The sequence below is a fragment of the Lissotriton helveticus genome, chromosome 6 (genome assembly GCF_964261635.1).
Source record: "Lissotriton helveticus chromosome 6, aLisHel1.1, whole genome shotgun sequence".
Taxonomy (NCBI): domain Eukaryota; kingdom Metazoa; phylum Chordata; class Amphibia; order Caudata; family Salamandridae; genus Lissotriton; species Lissotriton helveticus.
The window spans coordinates 180,521,337-180,540,402 of record NC_136067.1 but is presented as its reverse complement, the minus strand read 5'-3'; the positions used below and the strand labels follow the sequence as shown (position 1 = coordinate 180,540,402).

At 45.9% G+C, this 19,066-nt stretch overlaps 1 protein-coding gene across 1 annotated transcript in view; it reads right to left on the bottom strand.

The window, feature by feature from the left end:
• Positions 1–3,615: 3,615 nt before the first annotated feature.
• TRAM2 (translocation associated membrane protein 2) overlaps positions 3,616–19,066 on the bottom strand; it is a 416,036-nt gene continuing 400,585 nt past the window's right edge. Inside the window, exon 11 of the mRNA XM_078647585.1 lies at positions 3,616–8,864. Within this exon, the coding sequence (XP_078503711.1) occupies positions 8,791–8,864 (74 nt within the window). The 3' untranslated portion in view covers positions 3,616–8,790. The remainder of the gene's footprint in view (positions 8,865–19,066) is intronic.

Genomic DNA, 19,066 nt, shown 5'->3' with positions numbered 1-19,066 from the left:
ATTGATATACAATCCGCTGGTAAGTCTAGGTGTCCATACTGAATGACGTCAGGAGCAATGCTGTCAATCTGAGGGAGGAAAGATTGGGATGAAACACTCTCCCGTCGTTCTTGGACAACAGATCCGGGCAGAAAGGCAACCTGCGGTGTGGCACCTTGGACAGTTGTAGAAGGTCCGGGTACCACCACTGGCGCAGCCACTCCGGAGCTATCAGGATCATTCTGATGTTGGACCTGTAAAGTTTGTTGATTACTGCAGGGATCAGAGGAAGCGGTGGAAAGGCGTACAGTAATGTCTGAGACCAGTTTATCAAAAGGGCATTACCTCCTGACCCTGGTTGGGGAAACCTGGACGCGAAGACGGGGCATTTGGTGTTGGCCGTGTCTGCGTAGAGGTCGATATCTGGCACTCGCCATTGTCGGAAGATGTCTTGAGTGACTACGGCGTTTAGCACCCAGTAGTGCGCTTCTATGAAATCCCTGCTGAGTGAATCGGCTTGGGTGTTCATGGAACCCGGAAGATGAATGGCCATGATGTTGAGACCTCTTGCGAGAAGCCATTTCCAAATGGTCTGTACCTCCAGAGACAGAGTTCTCGACCTGATGCCCCCCTGCTTGTTCAGATAATACATCGTTGTGGTGTTGTCCGTCTAAACTAAGAGAGTTTCTAATCACCACTGGGTATGGGCTCCCAAGCAGTAAGGCCAAACCCTGCCTTAAATGTATCACAAAAAACGGTGCCAGTACTGCTATTTTTAGTTTTTGGATTATTATTTTCGTACTCACATACGAATAAAACACTATGTGAGAGGAGTTTGGTTATCAGAATCAATCTTTTTAGATTTGCATTTTATTTCAATTTTTCATTTTTCATTTCATTTTTGAACATTTAAATATTTACACAAGACATTTCAAAGCACATTACGAAAAAAAACATTTGATGAACACTCTTTTTATATCTCATTCATACACATTCTCACTAAAGATCTTATTCATACACACTCCATACACATTCACCTAGCGATCTAAATAACAAAACAGCTATATTTTTTACAAATTATGTACAATTTTTGAATAGAAACCATAGAGTCACATTTAGAACCAACAATCACTGTGATCAAAAAGTAACATTTAGTTTTCTTATGGTTTCAATGTAGTGACGTTACATGAGAAGGTCTACGTGTTTCGAACTCGTTTTAGTGTAGAGTTCTCGTCAGGACCATAGACTCTAAATGTCAGACAGGTTGTGATTCCTTACTTCACCAGTGACCGCGACGCGGGACCACTTATTTGTGATGTTTATGTGTTTCTCTCGGAATGAAGTTAATTGTTATCCTGTAATGTGCAAGGCGGGGCCGTGGATTTGTTTTCCACGAAGGGCACACGATGAGTCTTTCGTTATCGCCGTTTGCCAACTTGGTCCCGGTCTGGTCTCAAATGTTTTTTTTTCGTAATGTGCTTTGAAATGTCTTGTGTAAATATTTAAATGTTCAAAAATGAAATGAAAAATGAAAAATTGAAATAAAATGCAAATCTAAAAAGATTGATTCTGATAACCAAACTCCTCTCACATAGTGTTTTATTCGTATGCGAGTAAGAAAATAATAATCCAAAAACTAAAAATAGCAGTACTGGCACCGTTTTTTGTGATACATAAACTAAGAGAGAGCTGGACTGGAGAGAAGAATACAGAGACTTGAGAGCCAGGTGGACGGCTCGTAACGCGAGTAAGCGGATGTGATATCTTCGTTCCGTCTCCGACCAGAGACCTTGCACTTGAAGAGACGCCAAGTGTGCTCCCCAGCCTTTTAAGGAGGCATCTGTGTGGGAATGTCCTGATGAAATGGAACTCCTTTCAGTAGATATGACCTTTTCATCCACCATCTGGTGGAGTCCTTGGCAGATTGAGGCAGAGTTACACAGTCCTCCCAGCGACCTGAAACTTGCATCCACTGGTCTTCCAGAGACTGCTTCAGAGAACGCATGTTCAATCTCACATTGGGAACGATGAACAAGCAAGAGGCCATGTAGCCCAAAAGTGACGAGACCTGTCTGACTGTGGGATGACTTGCACTGAGGAGATCGGGCCTTTGATCCTCATCGATGACAATCTCTCCTCCGAAGGAAACACGCTTACCTTCACGGTATCCAGAGAGGCGCCCAGGTATGGATTCTCTGTGTCGGGTTGAGAACCGACTTTTTCAACTTTTCAGAAGTTCCTTCTGATATGTTCCTTTTTAAAATGTTCCTTTTCCTCCCCCTGCAGTATATGGTAATGTTCCTCATAGTCTGACCTGCCGGGGATTGATGCAGCAATAGCTCACTTCAAGTAGGGTGAGTTTTGAAAGTTTTCTGCGGCGACTGTGGTCTCATTCCACAGGTTGTGTCACGGTATGACAATGCATTCTAGTGACCACGTTAAGTTCTGGCACCTGGGGTGTTAATGCTTGTGACACCTCACCTTTGTTTGCTATACCACTTGTGAGCAGGATATACAGAGTGATACTCATGTTATAGTGGCTTGTCAAATGTATACGCTAATATGTTTTTTTCCTCCTTTCAGATAGAATCATTACTACCAGCCACTAGACAGATGTATAGTGGTTACATTTGAACAAATTGATTTATCACGAATTTTAAGGTCCACCATAGGACACAGAGTGTAGATAGTTTTTTAATGTTTAGGTCCTGATGAATAGCTCCTAGACTTTGTAGAATAGCGAAGAAACATGTTGACCAACCACAGGGAAGAGCGCCATACCTAAGACATTACCTTAGCAGTGCTGCTTTCCTCTCAATTTTAATCAGGGTAGGAGACCCTCCAATTAAAGTAGTTCTTATTGGTACTCCCAGCCCTGTTTTAACTCACACTCGAACTACACTACTTTTCATCTGCACTCACTAGGCCCCTCACCCCCAAGGCACCAAACGGCAATTTGGAAAAAAGATCTCAGCCAAAGTGGCCCACATCGGGAGCCCGACAGGCACTGCAGTGCCGGCCAGACGAGGAGCAGCCCGATGATGAAGCATGACACCCTAAGGGGTGAGTGAGGGCATTACATTCCAAATAAATGGATTCCCATTTATTTGGGTGTGGCATCAACTGTGACCTGCTTCACAATCTTTGGATCATTTGGGAACAGCACAGCATTTTTCTTTCTATACACGTCTCAACACGATGGTGGAAAAAAACAATCTAACAATGGAGTCGATGCCCATGCACACTATCACCGAAAGGAGGAGTCACCTACCTCGTGACTGGAAAGAATTCATCAAAGAAAAACAACTTGCACACATCCGGACCCAACACTAGATGGCAGTATGCAAAGCATGCGATCTACAGCTCACATGCCTCGAAAACACTGTTTCTGTGTGGACTAGTGTAAGATTTCAGACATAGTTATGTTGCAACTTACTTGACATTTGGACAGATAATTTGGAGAAGCGTGTTGAAAAAATAAAGACGCTGAAAAGCACATTTCAAAGACACTGTTATCCCTTAAATATCACCAGGTATAATATCAATTATGATAAAGCAACAAGGCTCAAGTCCACCAATTACTTGTCTCTTTCAAATTAAAAAGCTAAACTGAAACAATCAAAGATTGGAAACATATTCACATGGTAACATTTCTTTGCCTTTAATATGTCAATTCATCAAAACATATCTGCTGGTTTATACTTTACAAAATATATTGTAACAAAGGATTGTAGAAAAAACGGTTTCTCTAAATGACCATGTTCCAACGGCAGAAATGCACAACTGTAGGGTAGCAATTTTAAACAAAAAAAATAAAATATAAACAAAAAAGCTACATAGAATATAAATACTGAACAATAGTTATCCCTCAATTTTGGATTCCATTTGGTCCACAAAATAAACTGTTTGCAAGTACAAAAAGTAACTCCAGGCTTGTAATTGGCATTGGATGGCTGAGAGTGCCGGGGAACTGATCTGAAGATGCTGACATTGCCAGGATACACACTGATTCTCTGAATCAACCAAGTACTTCCCCACGCTAATGAAATCTTACAGATGAAGCCTCACAAAAAGATTCTGAACCGTTATTATCTTCAAATAATCTGGCATCAAACGTAGGCTTAACAACCACAAACGGAACATTCACCACACACTACCAGATGTATGTGGATAATTTATGCCAGTATTTACATATTAACACAAGGTGAGGCTCTCCGTAATACATCCTGTGAGAAACAAAACATCTCGTGCGCAAATCTACAGCTTCTTGCTAGCCACAATAAACCATAATGCATTTCCCCTCCTCTCAGCCATAATGGCATTTTAGTGAAGGCATCTCTTACATAGGATGGGTATTTCACAATACATGCTACTAGACCAGGAAAAGCACAGTTAATTTCAGAATACACAAGACCCTACAATTCATAACGTCCCTTATGTTGGCAGGAAAGGTGGGAGTGATATTGTTGAACACTAATACCTCCATCCAGGACATCTGGGTTCAGATGCAAATAAACATTATTTAATTGATCAGCTCTTTCTAAAAGTCTCTTAGAACTTATAAAAAGACAGGTCAACAGGAGGCAGCACATACAGTCTGTGCTTAACCATGAGTCAAAAGAGCAGGCTTCTTCTATTGGTAGTAAGTCAGCCCGCCATAGGTCAGCAGAGATCTTCGACAGAAGAGGCAAGATGAACCTTCATGAAGCATTAGAGCTCATATTGTGCAGTCTCTAGTGTTACGTATACTAGACTGGGAACAGCATTTAACCGTCCAAAATATTTGACAGGAGATAATCTTTACATAGATGCCTAAGATTCTGTGCTAATTCTTCAAGGCATCTAAAGAGAAAAAATATGGAGAAAAGCGAGTGTTCACTCTTTCTCCACACAACTTATGGTCAGCATGCTTAATCCTATTTCATAGAACATACTACCTCACAGACAAGTTTGATCCCTTCCACTATAAATACCCCATACCAAATGAATTAGTTTCCAAAATACACTGTAGTAAATAAAAACACCTCTCTGTCAACACGCTCAGCCCCATGCTCAGTCTATTACCAATCAGTAGCCCTCGCCTCATAGCTCACACCATAAAAACACTTGAAGTAAGGAGCAGTGTTCGAATTTCAAAAGGTGTGCATTAACGGGCTACATGAGAGATCAAACAGTAACTTGACTAATACATATCACCCTTTCTTCCATATTTCTTCCAACAAAGTGGAGGCGAGGAAAGGTGTATTAACAATTTCTACAATAATTATTGCACAACCCAAAAAAGTAGGAGAGATGAGAAGGGTCAATGAGGTTTTAGATGGAGAGAATATAAAGCCCAGAGGCAATATGTTAAGCACCAAAAGTGAATCAATTCTGGAGTAAAAATTAAGTTCCACATATCACGTTCTTGGCTCAGACTTTACGTGGCATGGTACTAAAATTGGTGGCAATTTTAAAGCAGTTATTAAAATGTCACAATGTAAAGTGTACATGTGCGCGCAGGCAGAGCAAAGGTGTACAAGGTGTTACAGTTGTTTAATAGGTGGAAGACCAAAGCCAAATGGAAAAAAATACAAGAAATGGGGATTTGGAAATCGCAAAACAGAGTGTTTGATTTGAGGATGTCCTTGATGGAGGATCACCTCGACATTAATACATATTGGTCTTTTGCCCTGGAGGCAGGGTGGAAGAACGTCGCTATCATCTACATCAACAAAAACTCTACATGTACAAAAAGGCATAGAAACCTATTGAAATCAACACGCTGTCCCTTTTGCTATCAACAAAGGTGTACGCAGTACAGAATACATCCTTGCCATAGATACACCCAATACATACAAACATAGATATTGATACAGTACATACAGAGAGTACAAAAGAATATATGGCAACTTAAGGCACTTGTTTATGTACAAAGTACAATTTGTGAATCAAGGAATAAAAGATTGCGCAAGAGCAGTAAAGCTGCAAGCGAGGCACTGAAATGGTAACTTTTGAGTTTTGTCATCCTATTACAAAATCCTTTCAACAGGATTTAGAATGGATGGACTTGGTTCATGGGCAGTCAGTTAGGAAATTCGAATGCGAGAGGTTGGGTGAATGCAGGACTACAGAAGCAAACAAGCACTGTATAACAGTCATTTTAAGGGAACGCTTCTCAATACACAGCTTGCTCCCAGATGCAGCCCCATCCTGTGTCAGCATTACAAACGCTCCTTGCTTGCCTCAACACATGATGCATATGTCAAGGCACACTACTCTGCCCTCAACAGATGCTGTCATACAATCTGGTACTTCTAACTTAGTAGTATTCTTGGAACATTTGAAGGAGAGACAAACTTAAGAAAGACCAAGACAAGTGCACACCTAGAGTCCCTTGGTCACAGTGACCTGGAGAAATAAAATTTGAGGACATTGAGGAAAGCAATATAAAAACACAGGTAACCAAGGGGACCATATAAGATGACATGTGCATTCAATCTTAAAGGGATTCTGATTCACCTGATCGAACCTTTAAACCTGAAATGAACCTTAAAGTATCTTCTGTCCCAAACCCTGTGACAAGCTGTTAACTGGCAGCCATTCTGGTACTGAAATTAAAAGGCACGATGAAGTGAGTAACGTTTTGTCAACTACCACAGATCGTCAAGGCCTGAAACTAAAATTATGTTTATGGGCTAGACTAAAGTGACACTTAATGACAATCTTTTAGCTCATGAGTAACATGTAGAAAGAGAAGTGTGTGAGGTAGTATTTCCCTAACAGGAAAGTTGATTATCCTGTGCCCCCAGACCTACACTTCCAACCTAATGCATTGGCCAATAGTCTTTGGTATTGAGATGTGCTGATCTACAAATAAAATGAAACCGAAATTATAGGCATATTGGCAAGGACTGCTGAGGGACTGCAAGGCAACAACTTGAAAGGATTGGAAAATGTATCTTTAAAACTAAGTGGCCATGAGTCAAAGTAATCTCTGCCATTATATAAAATTACAATTGTGTTTATTCTCCAGTTACTAACACAGAAGAGCTCTGTCCGTATCTGCCCTAGAGGTGCTGCTACTGGTTTAAGCATTGATATCATATAGCTACAGAGTCATTCAGAATCCAAGTGTAAGGCAGTGATACCCAGCATTTGGAAATTAAGCCACATAAATTTCCATGTATGCACTATGGAAGGTGTATAAACGATACAACTGAGTGGGACAAGGTCTCCTACTTCACTATATTGCCCTTTCAGTTCTGGATTCATCACACATACAGGGAAAGTGAAGAGAGGGAATTATTTTGAAAAGCTTGCTTGCTGAAAGATTAAAGCTTAGGGGCTCCCTGTGATTTTCTTTACTTTCTAGCCTCTAAAAATATATGCGACTATCAGAAATATCTCTCCCGACATAACTTTATCACGCCTATGCACTACCTATTGCTTGAATGCAAATTAGCATGAAGACAGATTTCATAAAGTTTCCAATCCATTGTGTAGATCTCTGTCCCATTTCCACAAAGTGGTAGAAAACATTCGACTATGGTATCCCCTGTACGTATGTGAAAGCACTTTGATGAAACTGAAATGGAAGGGACCAAAGTATACAAGGCTCACTTTCTCACTGCTACATAACAGGACAGAACTTTTCACCTTCCAGGTGGTTCACTCCTGAAACAGAGGAAAAAGCATGGACTTTGGCAAACCAAATTTCAGTATGTCTCAACTAAAGGCTGCATTACAGGAAAATCCGTAAACCATATGTGTTTGTCAACGGCGTTTCATGGGAGACTCTGTGAGAACGTCCCGATAGGTCTGCTTCTATAAGTAGCTCTCATTTTGGAGTTAGCTTTTTCAGTGAAAAGATTGAGTGGCAGGAAACACTGACTTGGAGCAATATTCCAGGTAGGCGATAACACAAGACATCAACAGCCAGAAGTAGTTGCAGCGAGTGGACATACAAGTATGTGTCAGTTTCACCTACTGAGGTGTACATCCTGATTCAGGACACCACAAGTTCAGAGCTTGATGCTCCCAATCTTTATGTGATTGCAGATGTCTGAGGGACAGGGACAAAAGGGTTGAGGATAGTGTACAACACTTGAATGCTGTGGACCCAGTCCGGTTTAGATGGACATCCACTGTTCTTCATAATGACTAGTGTTTTGATTATCATCCTGTGACAGTAACAGCTCTGCACAACTTAAATTCCTTTTCCAGGGATTCTGAGCAACAAACAAGAGTTTAGCTCTTTATTTCTCCTAGTGTGAGCTTGGAGTCCAGAAAAGGATGGTGAGCTGTGCACAGAAGCCGGCCACCTCTGCTCAGTAAGCGTAATAGCAATGACTTGGTCAGCTCAACAGCAAGGAAGTTTGCTCAGAGAAAAAGCAGCTATTTGACCCAACTTTAGAGAACTTGAGCCATTCCTTCAGGAGGCACTTATTTAATTGCACTGTTGTGTTCCCCTATTTACCTTTGTGGATATGGGGTTGACCGGGGACTGCAGGGTTGTGGTGCAATGCCCGTGGGCAAGAGTGGTTTTAAAAACCACTGACAAGAAAAATTGCATTGTATTTAAAAATAAAAAAAAGCATCAAAGTTAAAGGCGAGCAGAAAGGCAATGCAAAGACGTGACTGCACCAGTTGCAATCGTTTTGAAGGCAGTAGGGTTGGTGGTAGTCACATTTGTATTGCTTTATGACTGTTTGTTTCTGAAGATCCTTTTTAAGGCACGTTTCACCCAGTCAAGCACAGAAAAAAGGGGCTTTGGAGTCGAGCTGAACTTCAAAGGTCACCCAATTTCTGCCAGGGAAGTTTTGGCTTTTTCTAAGGCGATTTCAGCTTCTTGGGTCGAGGTGAGGTTCCATTCTCAGCTTTCACTACTCCATTTTCATGATAACCTGAATGCAAAAAAGGAAAAGAGGATCATTATCAATGGACAAAAGCTTATATTTTTCAAGCTTAAACAACAACTAACAATAGAAGTTCTTCAAAGCGGTTTCTTAAACATGCGGCATGACAAATTAACTATGCACGGTCTTGTGCAAGGAGCAGACATCCATGCTAAGAGCACAGTAGAAACATGGTACATGCAGTAGGCACAATATCTTCTGTACATGAAAGATAGTGCTCAGAAAAGGGCTTAGTGCTGGGCACATAAGCAAGACCACTGCTAGGGTGAGTCCGAATGTAATGCTCGATGCTGTATCACACGTAACGTGATCTAATGGTAACCGAGCGTTTACCTTGAGACTAAGCATTAAATAGTGTATCAAACCAAAAAAAATTCCTGCAAAATTGTGCATATTTATTATATTGAGACAATTCTAATAATACACTTCCTGTCCAAGCCCTATGCAAAAGTAGCCTCTTCGCCTCGAAACATATAATCACCGTTTATCTGAGCTCGCTTCTCTGCATGGCAAGTTTCTGCTGGATTTGCAATTTGTCACAGTTCTAGTTGCTGACAAATATACTGAAGTTTTGGAGAACACACGTTGGTTGTTAATAGTACCTTTTCTAGGTCTGGCCAACTCAGGTACTAAATTGAGTGTCCACTTCCAGCCAGCTGTAGGCATCTTTCTCTCAATGCAGCTTCCTTATAAGGTACTAGTATTCCCTTTTACTTGGTCATGTTGTAAAATCATTCATAAGATTTTGTATGTGAGGGACAAACACATAAATGTATTTGTGCAGATATATTTTAAAGATGTGAGCAAATACCTTAACAAGCGCAAACTCGCATCAGTGATACATAAAACGTAAATTAGCAGTTTGAAATTGATTTACTCACACTCATAATTATGCTGTTATGCGGGTGTCCCATGATCTGAATACTTTCAAATGTTGAAAGCACCAACAAACCTGATAGGTTACCTAACCGAGAAGACCTAAGGGAGATATGCATCTATTTCCTCCTCTGGTGATTAAGCCTTTGTATCTTGCCACATGTATTCTTCCCGACCTGTGTCCTCCTTAAGAGGAACCAGTCTTTCTTCCACAAAAAACCTTACTCATCCTCTGGTTGCTCCTATAACGGGTGAGCAGTAGTATGTAGGATATATGCCTACCTTCCTGTTCTAATTCCTCCCTTAGTCCAAATTTGGAAGGGAGCTTGTATGACCTCTTTATCTCATCAAATTCCTTCTTTTGTAGGCATTTCGATGTCAAAGACCTTTTCCTTTTTTTTTTTTTTTTTCGGAGTTTTATATAGCGCGAACTAGAACCGAACCGAATTAGTTATCAGAGTTTACATAGCACCAGTTACATTACATGAGGACACACTTTCATTTTTTTTAGGCACGGGGAGATTAAGTGATTTGCCCAGAATCACAGGGGTTTTTTGGCGTCGTTACCGAGACTCGAACCCAGATCCCCAGGTCCGAGGTCGAGCGCCTTAGCCGTCAGGCCAACCCCCCTTGGCTTCAACATGGAAAAGCAACACACACGAGTCCATGTTTAAAGGTATTACCACCCTGGCATCTTTTTCTTTCAACTCCAAGGCCTCCATTTCTTTCTACTCTCCTTGACTGCGGATTGTTTTTCTGTTGGTGTTGAATGGATTTTGTCTTAGAATAGGACCCAGTCTGCTCTGAAGTGCCACCTTTCTGAAACAATGCATACCTATGCTCTTATTTTAGGCATCCATTTGGCAATGACTAATATTGTCCGGACCCCCGTTATCAACACCCCTTTCAGAAGAAATGTTTTACTTTTGGTATAATGACCAGAAGAGCTTCCCTCTGGTTTTGACACTGTTCAGGCACATGCTCTACAACCCATTAGACTTCTGGTGCTTCGGTAGGTTTAGGCTGCACACTTTATGCTTGTCCTTTCAGGAGGTTGAAAAGAGACCTTGCACATCTATAGTACACAATGCACAAGTTACTTACCTCGATAACGAGATATCTGTAAGAAACATTAGTTAGTGTTAGATTCCTTACCTTAGAATATCCCCAGGCGTCAGACTGGATCCGGAAAGTTTTCGTCAGCAGTACCCCTGCGCGTCGGTAGGCTTCGTCTTGCGGCTCCATGTCAGTCGTCGTGATCGCCGGAATGACGTCGCTGGAGTACTTAGACGCCGCCACGCGCGCAGACGTCAGTTCTGTACATAGCTTTCCATGCCAGGAACGCAGAGCCATGCAAGAAACTGACACTGGTGCCATGAAACTAGGGCCCTGACAGGGAAATTCCTTAAACCTAGATATCGGTTTGCAGAACGGTGAGAATGGGTGAGGCGTGTGTAGGAAGGTGGATACCGGACTATGGTTACCCCAGATTTTTTGCCTTGTGTTTAGCTGGTTTTTGACTTAGTTGTCCTGGGATCCTGCTAATCAGGGCCCCAGGCTATCTGCTCTCTCTGTAAAATGGACTCCATGTACCCTAGGTACATAACTAATTGGATATTGAGTCACCTTATCAGCCCCTGTATAGTGTACTATAGGTACCCAGGGCATAGGTGCACCCAAGACCTACCAGGGGCTGCAGCATATCTTTTGCCACCCCTGGCTGGCCATCCAAACTGACACAACTGGCTGATCACTCAGCTGGGGCAAGGTCGTGTAAGCACCCCTTGCTTAGGTATAGTATTCCTATATCTAACTTTATAATCTAGACACATATACACCTATAAGTCACTTCTATGGCAGGCCTTAACAATCCTGGAGGCAGAGTGCTTGGTTTTATGTGAGATGGTGCTCTAGCATGAGCTGAGCCTGTCTGCAGCTTTCGGAACCATGTCTTTATAGCTGTTCTAGGATATTGCCATACCATATACTCTTAAGTGCATTATAATCCTCGCGGTTATTGCTAACTTTGGTTTGGCTTTATCAAAACATGTCGTGTAAGGTGTCATACGCTTTGGAATACTACCCCCTCGCCAGTTCTGGCAACGGGGGTAGCATTCCACCATTCTAGAGGGAGAAGACATGTTACTTTCCTTAAACCCGGTTAAAATTAACCAGAGCCTCAGCATCACAAAATGGATGCTGCTGCCACAGACACAAGTCTGACCTCCTGCTGCTGGGAGCCCTTCCAGTGAGGGAGGCTTGGACAATAGGTTTCCTGTCACAGGGAGGTGCTAGCACCACCCCAGACAGGAGATAGTGGATTGGGGCAGTGAGGGCTGAATGAAAAGAGACACTGCCTGGGGTACACAAGGTGTCCCATGCATAGTCCAGTTCAAACCGGTGCTGGGGCACTCCAGCCCCAGCTCTGGCGCGAAACTGGACAAAGGGGAAAGGGTGTAACCACCCCTTTCCTGGGTCCCACCCATAGGAGGGACCTAGCAGGTGATCCAGCCCCTTGATTTGGAATAAAGTTAAGAGCTGTGCCCTTAGACTTTAGATTATCCTGACTGAAACTTTGATACAGAACTCTGGACCTTCTACCATCTCTTTACAAGAAGATACTGAAGAATCTCCCTTGTGGCCAAGGAGGTGCCATCCTGCGCAAGCAGGCACCATCAAGCGCTCAACGACTTGCTTTGTCCGACGCTCCCGCCGGAGCCGGACCACAGAGCCTGACAAGACCCGGACTTCCAGACTTCCTTCAGCCCGATCCACAGCCACAGCAAAGCTGAGACCCGTGGAGGCGACGTGTAACGTGGGACTGGCCATCTTGAAAAGACTGCGAGACGCTTCCTGTGCAGCACCCGAGGCACCCTCGAAGCTGTGCATTGGGGATTGAGAAGCCCCAGCCCCGAGCATCAACTGCACCGAAGATCACCCCTCCACACTCACCGAGTGCTGCGTGGGGCCCTTTTGTATTTTCCTGCTCGACGCGTCTGTCGAGTCACTTGCCCGTTGGCTAGTGGCCTCTGTGACGACGAAACCCGAAATCTACACTGCTGGTCTGGTTGCTCCAGACTGGCCCTTGCTTCCCTGTGAAGGAGAAGCCCCTCAGTCCTTGCTGGCCTGAGTAAGAAGCCCTCTTCAGTTCCTGCGTGGGTTGCCTTTGCCAAGGCTTGTTGACTCCTATCCGGAAGCCGACACCGCCGACAGCGAGGGCCTTCGCGGGACAGTCCGTGCCCAGCTCCTGGTCATCGTCGATGCCTCCTGGTCCACGTGGCAGCAGAGACAAGCTTCGCGACAACCACCTGATTGCGCCCGACATCGCCTGGTTCCTTCCTGGTTCCACTCTGGTCACTGGCTAGTGACCCAGACTCTGTCCCCTCTGCTTTCAGGTACTCTACATCTTCGATCCGCCCTTGGATCCAACCGGACTCTTCTCTCCTGGTCGCCTGCAGCATCTTTTCTCCAAGGCTCCATAGAACTCCACGACGAAACCCGACACACTTTGACACCTATGCACCCGCTTCCTGTGGGTGAGGTAACGAGAGTACTACGGTGCTCCTGTAGAGATTTACATCCCTAATGTCCTAGTTTTAAGTGGTTAAGTTCTAGTCCAGTCTGACGACTTCCAAATCTGCAACTTTCTAACTTTTACGCACCATTGACTTCTATTGGTGCACGCGTGTGCATTTAGACCCTGCACCCGCATCCTGTGGGCCTCCCACGTCCTAACTGCTGTTAGTCCAGTGTAGCCCCAGCGATTTCCAAGGCCCTAGGCCTTACCATTGTTCGTGACGTGGTTCTTATACCACTATTTTAATATATGGTTTTACGGGCCACCAGGTCCTATCCATAATTGTGCAGCTTATTGTATGATATTAAGTACTTATGTTTAACGCTTGTACTTCTGTCCTCATAAAGAGTACAGAGGATTATTCTAGTAATAAATACATATATATTTATAATATATAACTTGTGTGGTGTACTTTCATTTGGTATTAAAAGGATTGCATATGGTAAAACAGCTGGCTTCACATGCCCTCTTGAGTTTAGCCTAAGACTGCTTTTGTCCATGCTACCCCTAGGATACCCCTAGGATAGCTGGTCTATAAGGTTGACTTACAACCAATCACCATAAGGGTTGTTTGGACTGGTGCAAGGTGCTCACTAGAATAGTGAACATCACATACCAGGCCAACTTCTCACAGGCGGTAAGGAATCTAACACTAACTAATATTTCTTACAGATAGATCGTTACCGAAGGTAAGTAACTTGTGCATCTGAAAGAAACACGCGTTAGATTCCTTACCTTAGAATAGATACCCCAGCAATATCAACCCCTATCTGCGAACCAAAATCACACCAGGAAGTCCTGGAGAACTGAACGGCCAAATAAGCCGTCTCTCTGGACTTGGCTGTCCAGGCAGTAATGCTTGGCAAACGTGGCAAACGTGTGCAGCGAGGCCCACATAGCTGCCTGACAAATGTCCTGCAAAGGGACTCCTCGTCCCAAGGCAATAGTAGCAGCTGTGGCCCGAGTGGAATAGGCACGCAGCCCCACAGGACGTTCCTTTTTAGCCAAGGAATAACAGATCTTGATGCACAAAACGACCCTCAGAGAGATAGTCAGCTTGTGCACCGCCCATCCCTTCTTAGTGCCCACATAGCCAACAAAGAGTTGGTCGTCCACCCGGAACGGTTGTGTGCAGTTTAGGTAAAAAGAAAGTGCACGTTTTGGGTCCAGACGGTGGAGCCTCTCTTCCTCTTTCGAGGGATGCGGAGGCGGAAAGAAGGTGGGCAAGGTAATGGTCTGTCCAATGTGAAAGGCAGTAACCACCTTGGGTAGAAAAGAAGGAGGAGTCCTCAGAACAACTTTGTCCGGATGGACAGAGAGGAAAAGAGGCTTAGAGAAAAGAGCCTGGAGCTCACTCACTCTTCTGGCAGAGGTGATGGCAACCAGGAAAGCAGTCTTTAGTGTCAGAAGACACAAGGGACAGTTATGGAGCTCAAAGGGTGCACTCATCAGATAGGTTAACACCAGATTCAAGTCCTACTGAGGCATTACAAAGGGGACAGGAGGAAACATGTGAGTAATGCCTTTCAAGAATCTACTTACAACAGGGGACTTGAAAAGAGAAGGCTGATCAGGAAGCCTTAAGAAGGCTGAAATGGCTGAAAGATAGCCATGGATAGTGCCCAGAGCAGAGCCCTGCTGGGCCAGGGAAAGAAGAAAGGGGATCTACAGCCTTTGCTGTGCACCATGCCACAAATTTGTTCCACCTGCAGGCGTATACCTTTTTCTGGCGAGACGCCTGGCTGCCAGAATGACATCACAGACTTCAGGAGACAAGTCAAATGGCATCAACTGTCGCTGCTCAATCTCCACGCATGTAGGTGGAGGCTGGACAGGTTCGGGTGGAGGACCGTCCCCTGTTGCTGCGACAGAAGGTCCTCCTGAAGAGGCAGACTAATTGGGGGATCAATTGACATACTGAGTAGCTCGTGATACCAGTATCTTCGTGCCCAATCCGGAGTCACAAGGATGACTTGGGCCCGGTCGCGCCGGATCTTCTTCAGCACTCTGGGCAGAAGTGGTATAGGCAGAAAGGCGTACAACAGACCGCAACTCCACTTGCGCTGAAAAGCGTCTCCGAGTGAGTGCCGCCTTGGAAATTCCAACGCGCAGAACTAATGACATTGCGCGTTCTCTTCAGTGGCGAATAGATCTAACCAAGGCCCTCCCCACTGTTGAAAGAGACCTTGCGCCACGTCCAAGTTCAGACGTCACTCGGGATCCATCCTGCACAGACGGCTGAGTTTGTCGGCTGAGTTTGTCCGCCCAGGTGTTTAGGGAACCTGCCAGGTGTTGAACCATCAGGGTGATCCCTTGATGTTCTAGCCATGTCCAAAGGCGCAGAGCCTCCTGACAGAGTCCACGACTCCACCCCGCCCTGTTTGTTGCAATACCACATGGCGGTGGTGTTGTCTGTGAACACCTGCACTACACTTCCCCGGACAGAGGGAAGGAATGCCTTCAGTGCAAGTCGGATCGCCCGCAGCTCCAGAAGGTTGATATGGAGCCGGGACTCCCGAGCCGGGTCTCCGCCATGAGAGTGCTCTGGACATCCCCTGAAAAGTTGGTGGAACTCAGCCAGGCGTGACGACGAATCGCCACTGTCGTTGCAATCACTCTGCCCAGCGAGTCCGTGGTGTCAAGTCCACATCAAATGGAGTACCGTGCTGCATCCCACCCCTCAGCAAGAGCTTGGGCAAGCCGTGTCTTGGCCTCCTCCAGACACTCGGGCAGCTTGTCAGCCATCATATCACACAGAGAGTGGGTGTAACGGCCCAAAAGGCATGCGGTATTAATGGACCGCTGACCAAGAATGACAGAGGAAAACAGTTTCTTGCCAAACTGTTCCAGCCTTTTGGATTCCCGGTCCGGGGGTGCGGTAGGGAATGCGGTTTGGGACGTGGAAGCCTGGATAACCAGGCTCTCAGGGGTGGGATGTACGGACAGAAAGCAGGGGTCGCCCGGAGCTGGGCGGTGGCGCCGGGCCACGTTCTGATCCACAGGAGGAACTGTGGTGGGCTTGGACCAAGTTCCCATCAGAACGTCAGTGAGGGCCTCATTAAACTGCAGCAGAGGCTTCGAAGAGCTTACTGACGGTTGAAGCACCTCGGTGAGGAGGTTAGTCCTCACGGCCACTGCAGCGAGCTCAAGGCCCAAGGCCGTGGCTGCCCTGCGCAGCACCATAGCATAAGTAGCTCCCTCCTCCGTAGCCACGGAAGGAGGAGAGAGAAAACCAGTGTCAGGCGAAGTGTCTAGACCACTGGCCTCCCGTAGCTCATCTGCCCAGTTCTGACTTAACTGGCACTGCTGTGCCAGAGGGTCCTCAGACCCCTCCCAGTCCTCCCCTTCATCCGTGTCCTGGTAAACAGGCAAAAATGACAGAGCCGGGACATAGGTGAAAAGCTCACCAGTCGACTTCGGAGACGGCGCTGCTCCGACGCCGAGCCCGGGCTGGGGCTGAAACCGGGGACGGCATTGTCCGAGGAAGGCACTGGAGGTGGCAATGCGGGGGTCGGCGCCAGCGGAGGAGTCGTAAGGTCAACTGGCGTCGACCAGGATCCAGGCCTGGATCCCACGGAGTCCTGCGGCGCCGGGACTGAAGTCGCCGGCAGCGCTGAGGCCGAAGCCGCCGTTAACACAGGGCTAGGCCCCCCAGTCAGACCCGCGGGGCCCAAAGGCGCGCCGGCGGGTCTCGACGGCGGAAAGAGAGTCCTCATGGCCACGAGGAAGTCTCTGATCTGCTCCAGAGTCGCATTGAGGCCAGGGACCGGAGGGGGTGGGACCCGATGCCACTGCGCAGGCCCCGCCGGAGCGACGTGGGAGGCGTCACCTGCTCCCTCGGCCGAGTCGTGCAACCAGCGAGGGGAAGTCGAAGAGCGATGCTTCTACAACTGCTTTTTGCCATGCCTCGACTTACCCGAGCGCGAGGACTTGGATCCATACGATCTATGATGACTGCGGCTCCGCAACCGGTCCCTCGAGCGGCGCGGAGCCGACTGCCGGAGCTCGAGGAGCTTACGGGAACGCTCCCGCCTAGCCTTCGACGTAAAGGCCCGACAGTCGGGGCACGACTTGTCATCGTGGTCGTCCCCCAAGCAGTAGAGACACCGGGCTTGGGGGTCGGTAACCAACATCAGTCAGTGACCGGCGTCACACGGCTTGAAACCGGGCATCTCTACGGGCACCAGGAGTCGAGTCGACATTTCCCAAAAGTTAATAAAAAAATTACTAAGGGTACGTGCTCTTCCTGGATCTGCGCTTGTTGGCGCGGAAAAAAGAAGAACTGACGTCAGCGCGCGAGGGCGGCGTCCAAGTACTCCAGCGACGTCATTCCGGCAATCAAGACGCTGACGACGGACGCGGAGCCGCAAGACGACGCCAACCAACGCGCAGGGGTACTGCTGACGAAAACTTTCCGGATACAGCCTGACGCCTGGATATTCTAAGGTAAGGAATCTAACACCAACGTGTTTCTTTCAGATATGTTATACATTCTCCATTCCTCATTTGGTTAAAGGACCCAAAGCATAAAGGTTTTCTTTGGTTTGTCTTGACCGCTTCATCTTCTTGTTGTCAGCATTAATCTTCAGAGTCCTCATGTTTTTACACTTTTTCTTGGCATTTTCTCTACGTAAATCCTTGTTACAATCTTTCTCCGTTTCTAATTTGGGTGTGGTCCTTCAACTTTCAACGACATTTGATACAGAGCGCTCAGTTCCAATCCCAAAACTAATGGCAGAAAAAAGAATCTGAAGATGGCAATGGCGTACCAAGTCCTTGGGGGGATATACGCACAACAAAATAGTGAGCCATCAAGACGCTCGTGGTGTCTGTGTACCTAAAAACATTTTCTTTGGAGCACAGAGAAAGTTTGCAATCCTAATTACCAGATGCCATAATAATGCACAGCATCACCTATCCAAAATTGTATCCGACTTGTCAGGTTTTCTTAAACTACCAACAGACAGTTCGACATTTTTAGGAAGGCAAGGCCTGCGCCCACTGAGCGCCTTTCAGGAAGCATTTCAATAAAGAGTTTAACATTTAGCAATGTGACAAACAGCAGATTAGACCCACTCACACTTTTAAATGTGTTAATTTCTTTTTTCAAACAAAGAATACAAAAGCCAACAGAGCAGCATTTTCACATATTGACCAATACAATATCATCCAGAGGTGGGTGGGGGAAGCAGGTCTTCTTTAGGAGGGGGGTGTGCCAACGTGCATCATCGAGACCAAAAACCTAACCCTCACTCTTGAATCATATTACCATATAGAGTGGTGCGTATGCATAACAGAGGGGCCACACTGCGTACCAAAGTCGATCCCCGCGATTAAGCAAGTGGGTCACCGATGACCTCTACACGGCCCAATCCCAGGGTCCTATCGGGTGATGTGTAGGAGACTGATACACCATCCCGCTCACTCTCACTGGTCGCATCCGTGTCACCTTCCTCACTGCTCCTATCCCTCACCGCTCCCTAATCTTGTTGCCCTTGAAGGTCTCCAAGTACATCCAGCATACTAGACCATATCTCAATGACTTTTCCGCATGTTCATCTGTACGCACCTTCCTAAGTCTACATTCCTTGGCAAGCCCACTCCCACAGGTATGCCTTCCATTTAATGAGTGTCGGGGTAGGGGGCTAGTCCAATGTATAGCTATGCAGAGGCGTGCTAATAGTAGGCCGAGCTTGCAAATTTATAACGCATTTTTCTTCCCTCTGGAGGGCTCAGG